The sequence below is a fragment of the Aquila chrysaetos genome, chromosome 21, assembly GCF_900496995.4.
Source record: "Aquila chrysaetos chrysaetos chromosome 21, bAquChr1.4, whole genome shotgun sequence".
In the NCBI taxonomy this organism is placed as follows: Eukaryota; Metazoa; Chordata; class Aves; order Accipitriformes; family Accipitridae; genus Aquila; species Aquila chrysaetos.
The window spans coordinates 23,270,502-23,286,895 of record NC_044024.1 but is presented as its reverse complement, the minus strand read 5'-3'; the positions used below and the strand labels follow the sequence as shown (position 1 = coordinate 23,286,895).

Here is a 16,394-nt window from a genome sequence, read left to right as displayed (position 1 = left end):
CAGCTGGTGGCAGACATTGACTTTACAGTTAAGTTACCTTCAAGGCGGGGGGGGAGAAAGCAAAGGAGAGCAAAGGAATGGAGAAACTCCCATCAGTGGGAAGAGAAGCAACAGAGTCCCTGGACAAACAGCCTCTCCAGGGCTCCTCTCCAGGGCAACGGAGAGTCCCCAGAATGCTTTTCCCATGATAGATGTATAGTTTGCCTCAGGTCCCACTCAAAGTCCCCAGTGGTTTCTCTGCATGGGAGGTTATCAGTGCTGATGGGAGCTCGGCTTTGACCAGGGGTGGGTGTTGCATGCTCTGGCTCTAACTGCTCATTAAGTACCGTGCTTGCTTGTGTATTCCTGCATAATGATTATTGGCTATTGAAATGACTATTGTCTACTAATGAGAGCTGTTTTTCCCTAGTACAAAGATAGAAACTGAAAGCTACCAAGTGAAGGGAGGAGGAAAGCAACTACCCTCAGTGACAATTGCTTCCCACAAAGAAACCCCCCAAACCAGACAACAAAGAAGTCCCTCATTTCTAGGCCAGAGAAGCTCTGTAGCCTTTGCAGACAGACAATAGTTTTCAGAGTGTTTGAGGCTCACTGAAAGTTTTCTCTAATACATTCAACAGACTGAAGGTTTATGTCTTTGCAAATCCACGTACCGTGAGGAAGAGGATCTCATCCACCAGCCTCGCCTTGTTGGAAACGATGCGATGTAGCAAGGAGTTTTCCCTGTGGATGTGGTCCATCTGCTGCTTCACGCTTCCCAGTAACTCATCATAGATCTGCAAGGTCTCCTCCACTCTGGCCACCTCTGCCAGCGCCTCGTCAATGGAGCTCATCAGCTGTGTCACCTGCTTCTCAGAAGAGATAATGGCTCTAAGGTTGGCCTGTGAAGTGGAGAAACAGAGGGCTTCAGCACTGTAGCAGGGACTGGTCACCACCATCTCAGAGTCAAATATCCTGACCTTCACCCTCCCAAGCCAAAGCAGAGACCCTGTCCTTACAATGTGCAAGATGCTGCTATAATTGCAGCTGTCCTGCATCACTACCTGCACAAGGTCAATGTCTTATCTTTGCACTTGGCTAAACTCTACATCAGCAGCCATCTGCAAGTCCCAATTGCCAGGGCAGAACAAAACCCTTCCCTGAGCAAGGTGTACGCTCAGAGGACTTTCCTCTGCCACAGCAAAGAGGTTACTGCGGAGTCGCCAGGCAAATCCGACCATGAGCAGAATACAGTCTTTGTAGGTTCGGAGAGGGTACCAAGCCCTGCTGGCTTCTGCGCCCCACTTTTCCCTCTGTGCACTAGGCAATTCCCAAGCGGACACCGCACGGAGTCTCCAACCCTCAATCCCCACAACTGGTGAAGCCCCCTGAGGACCTGGGTGTCCATCCCACAATATTTGTAAGGAAACATGCCAGCTTTGAGGCACTGGCCATTCTGTCTGGCTCTAACGCATTTATGCAGACCGTGGCCATGCCAAGTGCCTGTCACAGCACGTTTAGCACAGCTCTGGGCATTGCCACTGCTGCCAGGGTGTTACCCAGCTGAGCTGCTCTGGCTGTGGAATTAATAAACAGTTAAATCATGCATGAGACATGCACGTCTATATGTCTCTAATATGGAAACTGAAGGCACAATTTGCCCAGGGAGGTCTCAGACGTTTGTTTTGACGGGTGGTAGAGATATAACGGCATGTTAATCGCTGCTGACAAGCTCCGCTAGAGATTAACTGCTTCCAAATGTTAATTGTATCATTTTCAGGGCCTGTGTACCATGCGGGATATCAAAGAAAACAATCAATAGACATGGGCCTGGGAGGCGTGAGGCTTCCAGACTGCTATTTTTCTCTCCATTAATAAAGCTTTTAAAGAAGTTTGTCTTTTCTGATATTTCAATTATCTGTTGTCTTTTTCATTAAATGAGGAAGAACAGCAGAAACATCTGCACCCCCCAGTACGCCCCACGCTCAGCTCACCAGTGGGAAATGATAGGAGGAAGAGAAGAAAATTCTTGTCAACCCACGTCAGGTTATTGTGGCTTGGATCTACCCTGTGCTCTGATTTAGGACCGTGTCTGAAAGCACAGTAGATGCTGGGCATCTACAATCCTTCTGTTAAGGACTTTCTCTTCTTCAAGCTCCACCTGCATTGCTATCGGGATAAAAATGAGCTGGCAGCTCCAGTTCTAGAGGTGCTACATGCTGGACAAGATGCTGGAGCAGCATCAGGTGCTCCTGAAATGTGTGAGAGCCACTCTGCAGTGCAAACCTGGACCGGGCGGCTTTGGTCTCACTGGCAAAGCATGGATTACACTCTCCTGTGACAAATGTAGTGACGTTTTAGGAAAGTGTGGGAGAAAGGACTGTGGGGAATGGCTTCAGATGTAGGCAGATGCACAAAGGATCTAGGAAGGTCAGAGGAATTCTGTAGAAAAGAAAAGCCTGATACCATAGCAAACACAGCAAAGCATCTCTATTGAAGGGTTGAGATGAAACTACGCCACTGCAAAGCAATGCCGCTTTCCCATGGGAAGCCCAGTGATGGCAGGGCAGGCAGAGGTTTCACTTACCAGTGGACTCAGCAGTCGGATTTGAAGCAGGGCTTGCTAATGCATGCAGATACTCATCTCTGAAAGCACCAACGATGCTAAGCGAATGCTCCTTTTGCCTGGAGCCCAACCAGCCGATGCGTGAGGGACCTGGGAGGGGGCAAACGGCCCCGCTCCCGGACTGCCGCTTTCCAGCTGCACGCCAGGGACCCTGGCCCGTGGCCACAGGTTCTGCCCGGAGCTTCACATTTTATTAAATGTTCCTAAATTACAGCCATAAACCTCCCGCAAGCCTGTCACTGCTGCGCCTTCAGATTGTCTTATTAGGGCTTAACAGACCCACAGGGATTTGCCTGGAGCAAAGCATCACCGGTGACATGGGGGGGGCAACTGCTGGCAGAAAGGGCTCTCCGGAGAATCGCCGCTCGGGTAAGGGTAATAACTCTTTTGCTGGAGGTGGCACAAAGCTGCCGGGAGCTGCCTGCGTCTCGGCAGGTGCTGGGGTCCTGCAGTACGTAGGAATACCAATGTAAAAATCAAAGCTCGCGGCCTCCCAGGTGCCCTGGCCGTGCTTTCCTTCCCTCCGAAGCAGCTAAGCGCTTTCTTGCTGTTGGTGCAGTGTTTCACGATCCCCAGAAGAGATGGGTTAGCAGAGGGTGATTAGTATTGTAAGAGGAGGACAAGGTGTTATTACTGGGATGTGGGGAAAAACATTTAAATATATGCATGTGCTAGTCTAACTTGCTGGTATTAATAACACTTAATATCATAGATTAAACCTTAGAAATAGAAACATCTCATTAATTAATTTGTATTAGCAGTAAGTGACATTTATAAATTAGAGGGCATTAAAATAATGTATTCGGCAGCACCTTTCATCTCAAAGAACTTAATAGAGATTTATTAGTTACTCTCATGGGGTATTTTACAGCTGGGAAACAGAGTCGCAAAGTGCCTGTACGACTTGCCAAGAGGAAGCGGGAGCAGACCTCAGGAGTTTGGTCTTCCAGATTAACTACTAAGTTTCCAAGTGTAGTAAGTCATATACAAATACAAATTGGGAATACAGCAAATACTGGCGCTAAAGGAGGTTGGATTTAGGGTTTGTGGTTTCTCGTATGTTTTAGGATATTTCCTTTGGCTTATTTTTTTCCCTTTGTTCTTCAGTTACCTACCCATAAAATCCTAGTACCAGATATATTAGCATAAGATAAATGCTCGAAGCAGCTATCTCATTATTTTGCTCCAGCACTCAAACAAGTTATCCTCTGCAGAAATGCAATAAAATACAGCAACTCTAATAAAGCAAATAAAGCTCACTAGTCTGAAAATAATGTGTGCCTTCTGCATTGGCCCTTTCTACTATAGTTTATCTTTTACTTTTTATCTTCTTCCAGCTCTGTTTCATTTTTTTCCTCTTTTCTTTCTCCCTAGTTGCTGCTTTTCCTTCTGTAGGGATCATTGTTGGCCTTTTCCTTTTCTTCCAGGCATCCTTGTCTGACAGACCACCCTTTCTGCTCTTCATCACCTTCCACTTTTTACATGCGCTTCTATCCCTACTCAGCAGCCTTTATCCTTTCTACCCAGCTTTTTTCTGTTCTCCCCTTCCTGAGGTAACTAATCCAGTTGTGCTCAAGTTAAAAAAAAAAAAAACCACCACCACCTGAAATAACAGGAATTTTTTGTGTTTCTGCGATAGCCCTCAATGCAACGCGGCAGGACGCAGCCCCACTGCTTCTGCACGTCCTGCTTGCGGATGGTCACGCTGGACCAGGCACACCGTCAGCTGCAGACCTGGCTGTGGGTTTGGCAGGAGCCTGGGGAGCTCTCGGTGCCCGGAGGTGTCTGGCAGGCCAACCATACCCATGGGACACCCAGCCCCGTGCAGACAGGGAGGGGAAGACACACAGCGTGGGCATCGTCACTGCGTTTTCCCCTTGGGACGGGTCCTGTAAATCATTTCCAGGTGAGGCTGAGGGTGTGGGATTGCTCAAGGTCGCTGCTGACCACTGACCTGGCTGGAGGCACAGCTTGTAGACCTAGCACTAAGGGCCAGAGGCAACACCCCAAGACAAATTTCTTCTGCGCTGGTGACTGCAGAAGTGATGGTCTTAATTCACACTGCATGGGACACGGAGACCATCTGTGCAATGAGAAGGAGATCCCAGAGCTCCCCAGTCTCATCCACCTCCCTCAGCCAGCCACAGAGCCCCCCACTTCACTTTGCCCCACAGTTAGACCCTTACCCATCCCTGCGCTGCTCCCAGAAATTATAATCCCCCACAGCTACCAATCCACAAGAAGCTGGGCTCCGTATCCCTCCCTGCAGCTGGGTCTGTGCCACTATCTTGTTTTACTCTTTTGCAAAAGGACAGCGGGCTTCATCTGCCCCGAGTTGGTCCGTCACCATGTTCACTGGAGAGACGCCACTCAAGCCAATGTCTAAGGGCGGTTAAGCTCAGCAGAGACAGACATTTGGCTGCTGGGCTGCAGCTACCTGCTTAGCCCCTGCAAGGGGCAGGAGGCCCCGGTACAGTACCCAGTGGGACAAACACCGACCCTCAAGAGGGGAGCAGCAGTGTTCTCCCGCCGTGCCAGTGAGATGCCTTTTGAGCTGAAGTAGCACAACACGGAGACGAGTTTCTCTCCAATCAAGTGCTCACAGCAAAGGAATGAGCTGACGATACCCAGAGGTGCCCCTACATGCCAGGCACCTTCTTTTCGGTTGAGTCACAGCCCTTGGCCCCCTTACCTCATCCAGCACATGGAGATCGTTGCTTAGCTGCTCTGCAAAAGCCACAGAGTTGTTCACAAGGGGTTTGTACTCCTCCATCAGCTTCAACACATCGGCAGCTTCCTTTGGTGTCATCTCCTGGTACGCACTGAGCTCCTCCTGGCTCTCAGCCTCTGCAGCGTCCTTCCTGTCTTCATGGGGCCTTTGTCTCCCTGCATGGGCAGGAGGAGTTGTGGAGATGGCCAAAGCCTTCTAGCTATGGCATTTTATTAGCCCTGCCAATATTAGCCCCAGGGGCCCCACTGAGTCCAAGCGACGTGAGTCCAGTAGTCTCAGTCTGCTGGTCAGTTAGAATAAGATCGTGGCATGGAGCAAAGAAAGATGTGCATGGGATAATGGGTCAGCTTTGTAAGAGGGACAAAACAGACATTTGAAATTTAATTTGAGCTCTGGATGTGTTTTCACTTGCTCCCCTCTCTAGGAGTGTGTATTGGGACATGTTCATATGTTTGTTATACAAAGCTGAGAAAAACTTCAGAGATGAACAGACTTCTTTTAATCAAATACTCTGATATGATACTCGTGTGGTGTAGAGTAAAATATATTTTTATATCCATATATATATATATGTATTTCTTGATATACTGCTGGGGAATGTTACCAGGCAGGCAGCCAGTCTCCCCCTGGCCTGACATTATCAACACTTTACTGTTCACCTGCCCCAACCCAGAGTGCAGATGATAGCATCTCTGGAGATAAGATAAACTGTCCATCTATTTTTCTTCCCAGCCTAGGACTGTGTCTCCATGGCAAGGCTCAAAGGATAAATCAGATGGCTGTGCCTCCAGATACACAAAACATGGAACCTCCTGCTTCCCTCTCACTGGTACCCACCTCAGCCTCTCCCATCATCCGTATTCAGTGTTTGAAATTTATTCACCTCCAGATCCTAAAGCGATGACAGTGATGATGCAAAAACCCCAAACCACTCTGAGTGTGACAAGGAAACTAATTACCTTCCACCACACAGGAGGGGACGTTCACAAATGTGATAGAGCTGGTGAGGAATCGGTGGTTCAGCTTCCACAAGCATCTGATAAAGGTGTTCTTCTCCTCAAAGCTGCTGGCGGTCCACTTGTAAACCTTATCGAACTGCAGATCAAAATCCAGGCTTGCCTAGATGTCAACAGTTAATTACAACATCAATTAGATGCCACTTTGCCACACCACACACACTCAGCACAGGTCTGCAGCACATTTTAATGGCAGGCACTGATGTTGCGAAAACACCCGTGTGCACCTGGAGGAAAAACACCTCCTGGTTGAAGGAGGGAGGGGGATACACCTCCACGCTGCAGTTTTAAGCTTTGGGGTGTTCATTGGCCCCAGGAAGCCACGTTGTGAATGGAGACTAGCACAGGGCTTAGATGTCAGAGGAGGGAGAGCTCTGTCTGCATGGGCTGCTCAGTCCCTTCAACTGGGGGGCGATCCTGACAGCTCCCTGAGACCACCTAGCAAAAATCCTGGCTGGACATGCTGGGACGGTGACCCCAGGGAGACCAGTGCTACCGGCCACATCATGCCGATGACTAGACTGGTTTTGGTGGAGCTGCACAGGTATAGTCAGAATCAGATCTGATGAAGGGCTAAAAAGGGCTATTGCCCTCAACATGCCCACAACACCCGATGTGATGGACACCGACTGTACCATGCCCAGCGTAAGTGTTGTCAGAAGTTTATTTTGAGCTCTTTCAATCAATGAATTCCCTGACAAGCTCTGTATTTCCAAGCTGGCAGCAGGCAATTCCTCTAGTTAACAGCAAATCCTTCTTTGTGTTTCTTTCCTGCAGATATAGTCATCTCTCCCTGGACTTCTGCTGCTATCCCAGAGCAACTGGGTAGGATTTGAGAGGTATGTTCATGGCACTTGGCAAATAACCATAGGCATGATAAAAGCACTGAAAATAAAAGGATGCTCAGCAATTCTGATCCTAGAAGTGGACACCAGGACACCCATAGTGGGTCAGACCAAGCAATCAACAAGTCCCAGTGTCCTGATCCAGCATGCTGATTTCTTTTCAGATTATATGTCCCCCACCTTTTACTGCAGGTTTTGGGGGATGAATGCTGATGAATTTTGACAGCAGCCAGTGGCAGATGCTTGGGAGAAAAAGCATTCGAAGGGCAAGTCCAGAGTTATATTGCCTTCAGGATTCCCTGCCAGCCTCCAGCAGCCTGTGATCTAGCAGCTCGCTGAGCCAGAGGTTGTATCCACGACACTGTGTTTAACAGCCCTTGAAGGACCTACTGTTCCTGATTTCCTCTAATGGTTTTTTGAACTTATTCACAGTGTTGGCATCTACAGCATCCTGTGGCAATAAACTCTGCAGTGTAATGATGTGCTGAATGAGAAACCTCGAATCAACTGGAGTTAAGCATTCGGGGTAAGCCCGGCATCCGCCCTGCCTCCCACTGGAGATATTCCCCTCTGCAATCCTCATCCAACCTGAAATCTCAAACCTCTCTTCACTCAAGAACTGGGAACACCCAGAAACAGGCTTCCACAAGCTCAGTCCTGAAGTCCCGCCAGCAGCACTGTGGTATCACAAATGCTTCACCCGGCATCTCCCAGCAGCCCCATTTCCTGGCAGGGGAAGGTCACCTGAGATAACAGGGGCATGGCCTGGGAAAATAGCACCCTTGGCATTTCTCCACGTTGTTTTCATCCATAGAAGTGTCAGTATCTCTACATCTCTCTATGCCCAAAGGATGTAGTCTCATGGAGGGAGAACTCCAGCCACAGGAGACTTAGTTTTTGCCACTAAGCAGTATATAGGTGGAGACAATAAGGGAGGTTGCTGAACTAGGAGCATCCCACAGAAAGAAACTCCTTCCTGCACCATCTCATTAGCTCTGCAGCACAGCCTGATCTCATCTTCTGGAGAACTTAGAAGCCACACTTAACAATTATTGATACTAATCATCATAACAGACATAGAGTTTATGAGGATTGACGCAGTCCTACAACGCTTTAAGGGTTGTTTTCTAAACACCTTGAAGCAATACATCACGCCCCCGCATCGCTTTGCAGGCTTGGTAGCAGCCCCTGCAACAGCGCAGAGCAGCGATGTCTGGGGGAGGAATTTACAGTGCGCGTGGTTTATAGCATGCCTTATGAGGAGCTATTAAAGCAGGGAGGCATCCGTTAATCGCTTCATAAATATTAATACTGTTTTGGTCAAGGGAGCTGTAGCTTTAAGCACTGCAGGACTTGCAGTGTCAGTACTTTGCTGGTGCCAGGGAACAGAGAGCTTCCCAGCACACCAGAGCAGACCTGACGACCAAGCCCTTGCTCTGTGTACCGAATATTGACTCACTAGCTGGGGTTTGGCCGTAGGCAATACTATCTGCTAGAGCGACAGAGGAGAGCGCTTGTTTGGATTTCCATGGACTCGCCAGGCCACGCAACAGGGAGGGACTGGGTTGAGCACTGGGCTGCACTGGGGAGCTTGCCTTGTGCTGGGGTCTCCATGGTGGGACCCTGAGAGATGTCAACACGTCCTGGCTGCAGCCTACTGCTTCAGCCTCTCCTCTGCCTGGGGACCTTCTGCAGCAGCTTCAGCTGGAGAGTAGATCCCATTTTAGGAATGATATGGACAATTCTGGCTGCCCGCATTCAAGAAAGACAAATTCAGTCTGGAAGAGGGCTCCAGGCCTGATGAATGGAAGAGAGAAGTCAATACAGAAGAGGAGACTAAGAGGTCAGTCTGCTTAACCTGCCAGAAGGAAGGTTAATAGGGGAGGTGACTGCAACCTCAAAATACATCTGCAAAGGAGAAGAGCTGTCTAACCTACAGGACAGCCACGGCACACATGCAAGCAGGGATGGTGTGGGCAGGAATACAGGCTGGGAGTCATAAGAAGGCTTTAGCCATCAGGACAACCAAGTTCTCTGTTTGCCTCCCAGTAGGAGAGATTTCAAAAATACACCAATACTCTAAGATAAAGTATGATCACTTTATCTCATTGGGATGGCAAATGAGAGGGAAAGGACTGAAAATCCTGGAGGTATCTTCTAATCCTAACTCCTCAGGAGCCAAAGCAGTTTAGAAGTCTTGGTGGAGCCAGGCTCATCTGCTATAAGAAAGCTCAGGCAGGATGAAAGCATGTATTTCCTTGTGTGCAGGAAAATGTAAGAATGAGATATCAGTTCAGTTCTACCCATAGGATCAAGATGCCCTGCAAACCTGCAGTTGTGATTTTCCTTTCAGACACGTTGTGCAGATGTACTTTATTTGTCCTGGATGTAGAACTGGAAAGCTGTTCTTTTTCTCATTTATTTCTATGCTTGTGAAAACCCAGGCACCTTGCCAAAGCCCCTGGAACATTCACATTAATAAAAAAACTAATTATAACAACTTTAATGACACTCTGCCAGCCCCAGAAGCAGAAAGGGAATATCTTGTCCATGTTTTCTTTCCCAAAAACCTTAATGTCACCCTAAAAGCGCAGACTCACACTGACTCCAGCTCTCCATAATCCTTCTTTCAGTAAATGCCTCCATTTAATCTTTAAATACCCTATGCAAATGTCTGTCAAGAAGCTTTGTCAACATAGATCGACAGATGGGCCTGACAATGTGTTCTGCAAATGCTGGAGACCTGACAAGAGCAGCACTTTGCAGCCCATCTCTCCAGCCTCTGAGGGCTGCTGCAAAGAGCTTCAGGAGGTCCTCTGCCTGAGGAATAAGGAAAGTTTGCTCACTGGTTTTGATGGAAGCTACGTCCATGCAGCGGTCACCCACTCACTGCTCACCCCGGTCAGGTATTTGGCCAGCCTGACATTTCCTAACTTAGAGAGGGTTGACTCAGGAGGGACAAAATCACTCCAGCCTCAGCATCCTGGGCACAGGCATCTCCCTGGAAGAGATGAGGGAAACGACAAGTCCAAAAGCACTGGCGTAGGGTGGAGGAACCGTCCAGGGAGGGACGTCAGTTCACCACACTCTAGGAAACAGCTCTGAGGGAAGGCAGAGGGCTTATAAATTTTTTTAATGGGGGTCGTTTCCTCAAAATTAGCATCATTCAGGGCTAGTTCAGTCCTATATTAGAAATCTCATACACACACACACAGATCCCACTGCTCTTCCCACCATCGAAACGTATGGGCTGAGCTCCAGAGGACCCAAATACCCCTATGGATCCTGGCCTGTGTCTCTCCAGCTTCATATTCGTGTTTCTCCCCCATGATCAGTTCTGCCCTTTGCCACAGAAGGAAAATCAATCCTACCTGGTTGAGAGTCTTGCCATCTACCAGCTTCAGCTCTGCTAAAGGCCACCTGTAGGCTATCTTGTACTGCTCTCCTCGGTCCACCTTGACCTTCACCAAAAACGGCTGCATTGGCCTAAAGGTGTCCACTGAGGATGAGAGACAGGGAACAAAAAAACCAAAACAACCCACAATATTATTGTTAGCCCGGTATCCGACAGTTCAGTGTGAGTGGACAGGTACAGATGGAAACACAGACACTGATTTTGCATTGTGGCTGTATGGAGAGTTGCTACAGGCTTTCTACTGGCTTTTCCCTTCATTGATTATTTACATATGGGAAGTGCTCTCCAGGGTATAATCCAGAGTACTTTGAAGTCTATGGAGGGATTCCCAATAGTTTCAATGAGTTTTAAACCAGGCCATTGTGCTTTAGACAAGGCACATGTAATATTTCAGCAAGATCCAAATGTGACGGGAACAGGGTGCCCTAGTGCAGTGAGATTTATGACCGTTACATCCCATATTGCTGGCCGTACAACAGGGTCCAAAAGCACTGCATTGTTTGACTGATACCCACACCAACATATCCCATCAAAAATCAATTCCAGTGCCAATTAACCTACAGGCACCTCTTGGTTCATCTGGGAGGCGGTCACTGGACATGATTCTGGCTATTATAATTTAGATCTCCCATGTGAGCTAGATATCTCCAGAAAGCTGACATGGACAGTTCCAGGGGTAACTCATGTATTTTAGATGCTACTTATAGGGTGGCCACATCATCCCTTCAAGATATTCCTCCTGCCCTCCACTGACTACAGAGGGAGTTGAAGCATATCATTTAGGTCAAACACTATAGCTAAGGCTGTCAGAAGTTAATCCTCTAGTACATGACTACGCTGTCCTGAAGCTCATGGGCAGGAAAGTCTCTCCCCTGTAAGTGTGTCAAAAAAATCTATGCTAACAACTTCTCAGGAGTCATGGAGCAACTAGAAAAGCATAGACCAAAGGAGATGGAAAATTTCCCAAAGCACTTGCACCTTTGGATCCTAATCAAATAACTACATACTCCTGAAATGTCTGGGTACTGTTAAAACTTTCACCAAAACTATGGAGAGAGAGAATGAGGCTGTAATGCTGTGTCGTGTTAGAATGGTTTGTTGCTGACCTCTAATGACAGATTTGATGCAAATGGTAAAAAACACCCGTACATTGGTGGAGGGAGCAATCCTGCAAACACCAGCTCTCTCTAACCAGCTAAAGATCATCCAACATTCAAGAGGGAAATTATGCTTTTGTTGCCAGTTCTTGACATACTATACTGACATGGCACAGCTCCTATCTTTGGATTAAGATTTCCTTCATTTAATCTTAAAATACAGCATTCCAAATAGCGGTCCTATCTCTTCTCCCAAATTAGGAAAAGAGCCATCAGAGACCAAACTCTCTCACTAGAGCTGCAAGAAACCTTCCTGGGTTTGCAACTCAACCTGTGTCCCAGCCCCCCAGGGTTCTTACCCACGACACAGAGAATGGACATCTTCTTCTTCTTCCCTGTCTTCCAGACACGAATGGTTTCCAGCAGCCTCTTTTTCTGCGGGTTGAACACATCTTTTTCCAGCGAGCTCCAAAGAGAAGCCATGGTGATACCCGAACACAACGGCAAGTGGTAGCTGCCTGTGCCTCCCGTGGATGCTCGCAGTCCGTGAAACACAGTTAGGCTGGAGAGATGATCCGCACATAAGATCCTGGCACACCAGTAAAATACATTACCCCACACCAATTTAATCTCTGTTGTCTTGCAGACAGTGCGAGTGTTAAGTAATTGTTGTAGACTTGAGGCCAGAAAAGCCTTTTATAATCAGCTGGTCTGAATTCCCACCCAGTCCCAGCAGGACACGCCAGTGCATCCAGCCCAATAAGGCCACAATAAAACTTTCCTAATTTCTTCCAAAAACCCATCCTTTTTGGTTCCAGCTCAGCATAGTGTCTAGAGCAACAGGACCATGTCCACGGGCAGGTGAAACCAGTTAGCAGCTACAAGCAACCCATTGCCTGATTATTTTTGTTGGCTCAGATCGTTTCAGCACTGCTGAAGAAATCACGCTCCTGGGTCACACAATGCAATGTGCAAACTGAGCTGGGGTGCCTTGCCATCAGCATGGGATGGACGTACGTAACCGAGCAAGTCAGTGCTGCAAAAAAAGAAGCCCAGCTCTGCCTTGGGAGCTCAGCTCTGGGGCATCCTGCCCCTTGGAGATCCCTGGGGCTTTAGCTTAGCAGAAATGCACAGCAACCCTCCAAGGACAGATCAACTTGCCGGTCCAGCTGCCTTGTCAGCCTTGTGCCATGCTGAGCAGCCCAAGCATGGAGAGACACAACTCTTGGGGTGATGCTGGAGCCTTGCAGGAGTGGACGCAGAGCCCTGGCTGTGGAGGGGGCTCAGGGAAGCTCACAGGGTTGCAGCGTGGGCATGGAGGGGAAGGCAGGCGGCTTGCTAAGCTATCTGCCTTGCAGGAGATGTTGAGCTGCCTCTCCCATGCCAAGACGGTGTGCGGCTGGAAATGCACAGCCTCCGCCACCTCCCCGGCCGCATCCTGCCACCACAGCCTGCACCCACCTTGCTGTGCCCTTGTGCTCCCCAAATCTCGCCTCCCATGGGTCCCGCTCTGGTCTCCTGCAGCCACGCAGACAGGGCAGATGCTTCCCCAAAATGGCCGGCTTGCCTTCCTAGAGCCCCCTGCCTCGGTCCCTGGGGCTTGGACCCACCAGCAGCAGAGGGAAAGTGTCCTATGCAGAGCGTGAAAGCGCTCGCAGGTTTCACACGCTTGCTGACTCATTAACAAATCAATATTAAGAGCCAGCAGGTCCTAAACTCCCTAGGAGACCCCTGCTCTCCTGCTCTTTCGAGCTTCCCTGGCTCCAAGCTAATCAGCTAATTAACCTGAAGAGAGAAGGGGGACACACAGAGGGAATGGGAAGCCCAGGCGCGGTCTCAGTTACCGGGGTTGAGCCCCTCCTGCAGACTGCCACGTTTGTATTCCCTGGCTATGTGCTGCGAGCAAGCACTTCATGGAAATGTGCATGCACTCACGAGCTCTCCAGCCAGCTGAACAAGTGCAGATTTTTTTGTTTCATAGTCTAAGAGGAAACAAACCCCAACTTCTTCTCCTCCTCCTCATTTTGCTTACATAGCTGAACGTGCTTCTCCGCAGCCCGAGAACAGCTTTGAGGTGCATGACTAAAAGTCATCTAAGGAAACAGCAGTGTTCAGCTTTAAACCATTGCAGCATCTCAAGACATTTTGCAAAAGCAACATGGCCACCACTTTACAGATGAGGAAAGTGCAGTAAGAAAGCAACCTAGTCAAGAGAATCTCTCCTGGCTGCCTCCTTAAAAGCAATGCTCAAAGCACCGCGATGTCTCAGACACACATGCTGCAGGAGAGCCCTGTCTCCGAGTCCAGCCCGCAGAGAGCAAGGGAGATGGTCAACTGCAACCTCTTGAAAGCTCAGGCAAGCTCAGCTTAGTGCTAGGCTGGAACAAGACGACTTGATTCAGTTTGAGGTATTGAAACACACTGATTCAGGTCAACCGAATGCACGAAGGAAAGGGTTTGTTTCAATCGGCTTAGCAGAAGCAGTGTTTTTCACAAGAATGCGTTGCTTGCTTACAAACTGCTCTTTTTTTCCATCGACAATATTCTTAATGTAAAATTCTCACACAACTTCCTAGTCAGACCTAAGACTCACAGAGATATATTTCCACTGTAACTCAAACCCAGCACTATCAGGGAGGAGATGACAGTTCATGTCCTGTATGTCATGTATAAACCCTCAGAAACAACCAGCCGTTATATTACAGCCTTTGATCTAGGTGGTGAGGAAATAAGCAAAGTGGCTACAACTAAAAAGTTGCATTTAATACAAATATTTTAGGAAGAATTAGGGATAAATAAAAACATAGACTGTAGGAAAATAATAATATTTAGAACACACACTTTAAATGTTTTCTAAGAGAAATTCATTGTTATTGAAATTTACTGGTTGCACTGCAATGAACTGAAATGAAACCTACAACAGCTGCCTCGCCATAGTGATGGGGCTTTCAGCTCAGCCACATAGTTAACGAGCTTGAAGTCACTTCCACAATTATTTAAGCTTTTTCTACCATGGCTGTGACCAAAAAAAAAAAAAAAGAAATTTGCTGCTAAAATGATTCTGTCACCATAGCATCTGTTTGAATGCAGTCCCTCACCGGGTTATCTTGGTTTCTCCACCCCTGTCAGCTTTTCAGCCTCTCAAATGGCATTCACCCCCGGAGGCAGGCAGGATGGCAGCCCGGAGGCCTGACCGTCTACACCACTATTGCTTTCGAACTCACTAATTTGTTTATAATAGCACTTGAGCAACAGCTACAGGAAAATGATTGAAAGCCGAAGTAATAGAGGGCTCGCTGCTCCCTGATAAGTTAATGCAGAAAGCACAATACTTCCCATGAATGTAATTGAAAAGCTGTCTGTAGCGGAGCCAGTTAACCCCCCCATTTTCTAGAGACAACCAGTAAGACTTAAAGATGTCAGTGAAACCTTCCTGAAATTTTCACAGAGGTGCACATCACCCCTCCAGACAGCTGACAGCAAGGAAGAGAGCGTTAGTGAAAGAAAGAGCGTTCCAAGACTTTACCAGCCACGTCTTGCTGAGGATAAATTGTGGGATTTCAGTCGCAAGAAGCCTTAGGACAGGAAACAGTTTGCTGGTAAAATGAAAGCTTTAAGAGAAAAACAGGAAGCCTGAAGAACCTGAGCGAAGCCGCCGGCGTGAGGTCGGGGCAGGAAATCCCTCATGCAAGTGCTGCAGAGACCAGGTGCAGCTGGGAGGAAGCAGAGCGTCGGAGCCGCTGGAGATGAAGTGGGGTTTTGACTTAAAGCAAGGTAAAATTGCCCTCCTTTTCCTCTTTGTTTCATTGAAGAGAGCCGAAGTGCTGAACGGAGAACAACTGGGGTTCGACCTCGAGTCAGATGCCGTCTCCCTAGTCCTCCTCCTTTAACAAAAGGTCTCAGAAACCCGCAAGAGATTTAGGAGTCGGACAGGATGCTAACGGCACAGTACATGCCCTCATTAAGCAAGATGCATAATCAGGATGCATAATTTAGCTTTAAACATAAAGGAAGCCTCATGCTGTTGCCTTGTAACACCTTGGGATACACTTTAGTATTAACCAAAAGCCAGGTCCTGTTGAATCCAAAGGACCATAGGCATTTGGGGAGAGGCGCTGGTGCGAGTGCTATTCCACAAATAACTGAGGTCTGTGCTGGAGCCAGAAGCAATAACCCAGAGAGGAGCCAGAGTCAGGAGCTAGGGATGAGGATTTGGAGAGTGGCACGGAGAAGCAGTCTCAAGGTCTAGCTGTGGGGCAGCAGGGCAGTAGCTGTGGATGATACCTTAAGGATCACCCTCATGGTCTGGGTGGAAGAGTTGGTTCTTCCATCCATCCTTTGTGGTCCTCAGCTGGGGAGAAAGCCTGATATACTCTTTTGGTGGCAATATTTTAGGGGAAAAGAGAGCTCTATGTTTGCCTAATCTCTGGAAGTTTCATGGCCATAACACAAGGAGGGAATGCTCTGGTCCGAGCTCATGTGGGCTTCAGCCTTGGCTTCAGGAACTGTGCCAGTGCAGAAATCTCAGTCTTGAATATATCTGGGGCTTGAACCATTGACACCTTTGAAGGGTAACAAAGGTAATCTGGCTTTCAGCCGGTGCCAGGAACTGCCTGGGAACCATATGCCGGGAGTTGGACTGCGCAGGGTGACCTTAGCCAGGAAGAAGGCAGACAGACCCGTCT

General features: G+C 48.3%; 1 protein-coding gene across 1 annotated transcript in view; it reads right to left on the bottom strand.

Moving 5' to 3' along the window:
• The window catches only part of LOC115333922 (exocyst complex component 1-like), a 29,276-nt gene extending 16,992 nt beyond the window's left edge, over positions 1-12,284 (bottom strand). The window contains exons 1-5 of the mRNA XM_029997513.2: positions 12,069-12,284; positions 10,569-10,696; positions 6,296-6,455; positions 5,298-5,491; positions 654-881 (exon numbers count right to left, since the gene is read on the bottom strand). Coding sequence (XP_029853373.1) covers positions 654-881; positions 5,298-5,491; positions 6,296-6,455; positions 10,569-10,696; positions 12,069-12,192 — 834 coding nt within the window. The 5' untranslated portion in view covers positions 12,193-12,284. The remainder of the gene's footprint in view (positions 1-653; positions 882-5,297; positions 5,492-6,295; positions 6,456-10,568; positions 10,697-12,068) is intronic.
• Between the last annotated feature and the right edge of the window lie 4,110 nt (positions 12,285-16,394).